This window comes from Tupaia chinensis, unplaced genomic scaffold (genome assembly GCF_000334495.1).
Source record: "Tupaia chinensis unplaced genomic scaffold, TupChi_1.0 Scaffold000578_2, whole genome shotgun sequence".
NCBI classification, from domain to species: domain Eukaryota; kingdom Metazoa; phylum Chordata; class Mammalia; order Scandentia; family Tupaiidae; genus Tupaia; species Tupaia belangeri.
The window spans coordinates 7,438,439-7,440,771 of record NW_006160094.1 but is presented as its reverse complement, the minus strand read 5'-3'; the positions used below and the strand labels follow the sequence as shown (position 1 = coordinate 7,440,771).

At 40.1% G+C, this 2,333-nt stretch overlaps 1 protein-coding gene across 1 annotated transcript in view; it reads left to right on the top strand.

Annotated features, from left to right (window-relative positions):
* Positions 1-2,333, top strand: part of ATP6V1E1 (ATPase H+ transporting V1 subunit E1) — a 42,524-nt gene that overhangs the window by 20,282 nt on the left and 19,909 nt on the right. The window contains exon 3 of the mRNA XM_006158345.3: positions 2,144-2,253. Coding sequence (XP_006158407.1) covers positions 2,144-2,253 — 110 coding nt within the window. The remainder of the gene's footprint in view (positions 1-2,143; positions 2,254-2,333) is intronic.

The following is a 2,333-nucleotide window of genomic DNA, read 5'->3' as shown; positions in this document are numbered from 1 at the left end:
ACCCCCCCCAACCCCCCCGGGAGGGGATTTCTTGCTTTCTGTCTTTTTGGCGAGTGCATGCGCCCTATAACAAAAACCTCTCCAAAAAAAACCCCCAAAAATTAGGATACATAGTAATTTTTTTCATGAATAGGATTTTCTCTCTCATTATATTCTTTATAACATTCCTGGGTGCTATTACTGATAGAAGTTTTAGTGTTTTGTTTTGTTTTGTTTTGTTTTGTTTTTTGCTTTTCTCTGCTCCCTGGAGAGAGACAGGGAAAGGTAGAAATCATCTCCCCGGGGAATGCCCTGTTGCTGTTCCTTCTCTTCCATTCTCTTCCTCGGATTTTGTATATACAGGCATATGTCCCCAGTGTGATTTTCAAGCTACTAGGTCCAGGACGTGGACCGTGGTCAGCCATGTGGGAGTCCAGTGCTCTTACCACGCCACCTGCTGGTTCTTTTTTTTTTCCCCACTATTGGCTATCGCGAATATGCAATTGTCAGAGAGAGATGGAGAAAGTGAGAAAGCACCTCATAAAAGAGTGGGTCAAGGGGTATGGTGTTTAAGGTGCTGGACTCACTCATGACTGAGCATGGTTCGAGTCCTGAACCCAGTAGGTTTCTTTCTTTTTTTGCTATAGGGTGCGTGCACTTGAGAGAGAGAGACAGAAAGCGAGAAATCACCCCCCTGGGGGTTGGCCACGCCGCAATCCCTTCTCCTTCATTCTCCTCTCGGGATCTTGGGCTTACACACACATGCTCCAGGTGTGAGTTTAAGCCACTGGGTCCGGGACTGGAACTGTGGTCAACTACATGGGAGTCCAGCAACATAGCTGTTATGCTAACTGCTGGTACCATCCTGTTAAACTTGCTTTTTTTTTTTTTTTTTTTTTTTTAACTTTTTTTCTTTTCATTCTTTTTTTTTTTTTAATTTGACCAGAGAGAGACACACACAGAGAGAGAGAGGAGGTGATAAAGCAAGCCACCAGGTCCAGGACCTGAACCAGGGTTAGCCATGTGGGAGTGTCCAGTGCCCTAACTACCACACCACCTGCTGGTTCCTGCTGTTAATGGCTTTTTCACCTTACTTTGTCTTTGTCTGTCTCTCTCTGGTCAAATGAAATAATTAATTAATCAATCAAACAAACATTGAATGAAATAATAAATAAATAAATCTTCAATAAAAAACAAGAAGCAGGGCCAGCAGGTAGCATGGTGGCTAGGGATGCTGGGCTCTGACATGGATGACTGTGGTTCAAGTCATGGACCTGGAGATTTGCTTTCTCTTTTCTTCTCTCTCTCTCTGTCTCTCTGTGGTTAAATTTTAAAAAATAATAAGTCAAATAAAATGTTTTAGCAAAAAATTGGGGCATGGTGGCACCAGCCCTATGGCAAAATTATTTTATTTAACTTCACTTATTTATTTACTTATGTGACCAGAGGGGCACAGAGCAGGGCAGGGAAGGGAGTGAGAAAGAAAGTCGCCAGGTCCGGGACTTGAACTGAAGTTAGCCATGTGGGAGTCCAGTGTCCTTAACTACCATGCCACCTGCCGGCCCAAAATTAAACAATTCTCTTTTTTTAAATAATTTTTTATTCAATTTTATTTATTCATTTTATTTTAATTTGACTAGAGAGAAAGAAGGAAAGCGAGAAAGCAAACCACCAGGTTCAGGACTCGAACCGTGGTTGGCCATGTGGGAGTATCCACTCCACCTGCTGGTCCTGAAAATAAAATGCCATAGACTGCTCCAGATTTCTGGTTTTTCATTTATTTTTTCAAAGGTATTATTTAATTTTATTTATTCGTTCACTTATTTTAATTTGACGAGAGAGAGAAAGTGAGAAAGCAAGCCACCAGGTCCAGGACTCGAACCGTAGTAAGCCATGAGGGAATATTCAGCACCTTAACCACCACACTAACTGCTGTTCCCCAATTTTTGGTTTTTCTATTTCATTATTTATGACAAAGATTGCTGGTTTTTGAATAAATTAGAAGTAATCTTTGAAGGCAGTAGTCACAGTAAATTTTTTATTTTAGATAATGGAATAAATAATCATAAGTAAATTCCAGTACTCTTGGACACTTGAGTTTTATTTTAAAAATAGAACTGTCAAAATGTGATATAGTGAATTACTTATGTTAATTTCCCTGCAGGCAGAAGAAGAGTTCAACATTGAGAAAGGCCGTCTTGTGCAAACTCAAAGATTAAAGATCATGGAATACTATGAGAAGAAAGAAAAGCAGATTGAGCAGCAGAAGAAAATGTAAGGCAGTCCTGTCACAGTGCTGTGCTAAGGATGTTTCTCTTTTTTTTTTTTTTTTTTGGGGGATTCTTTTTTGTTTT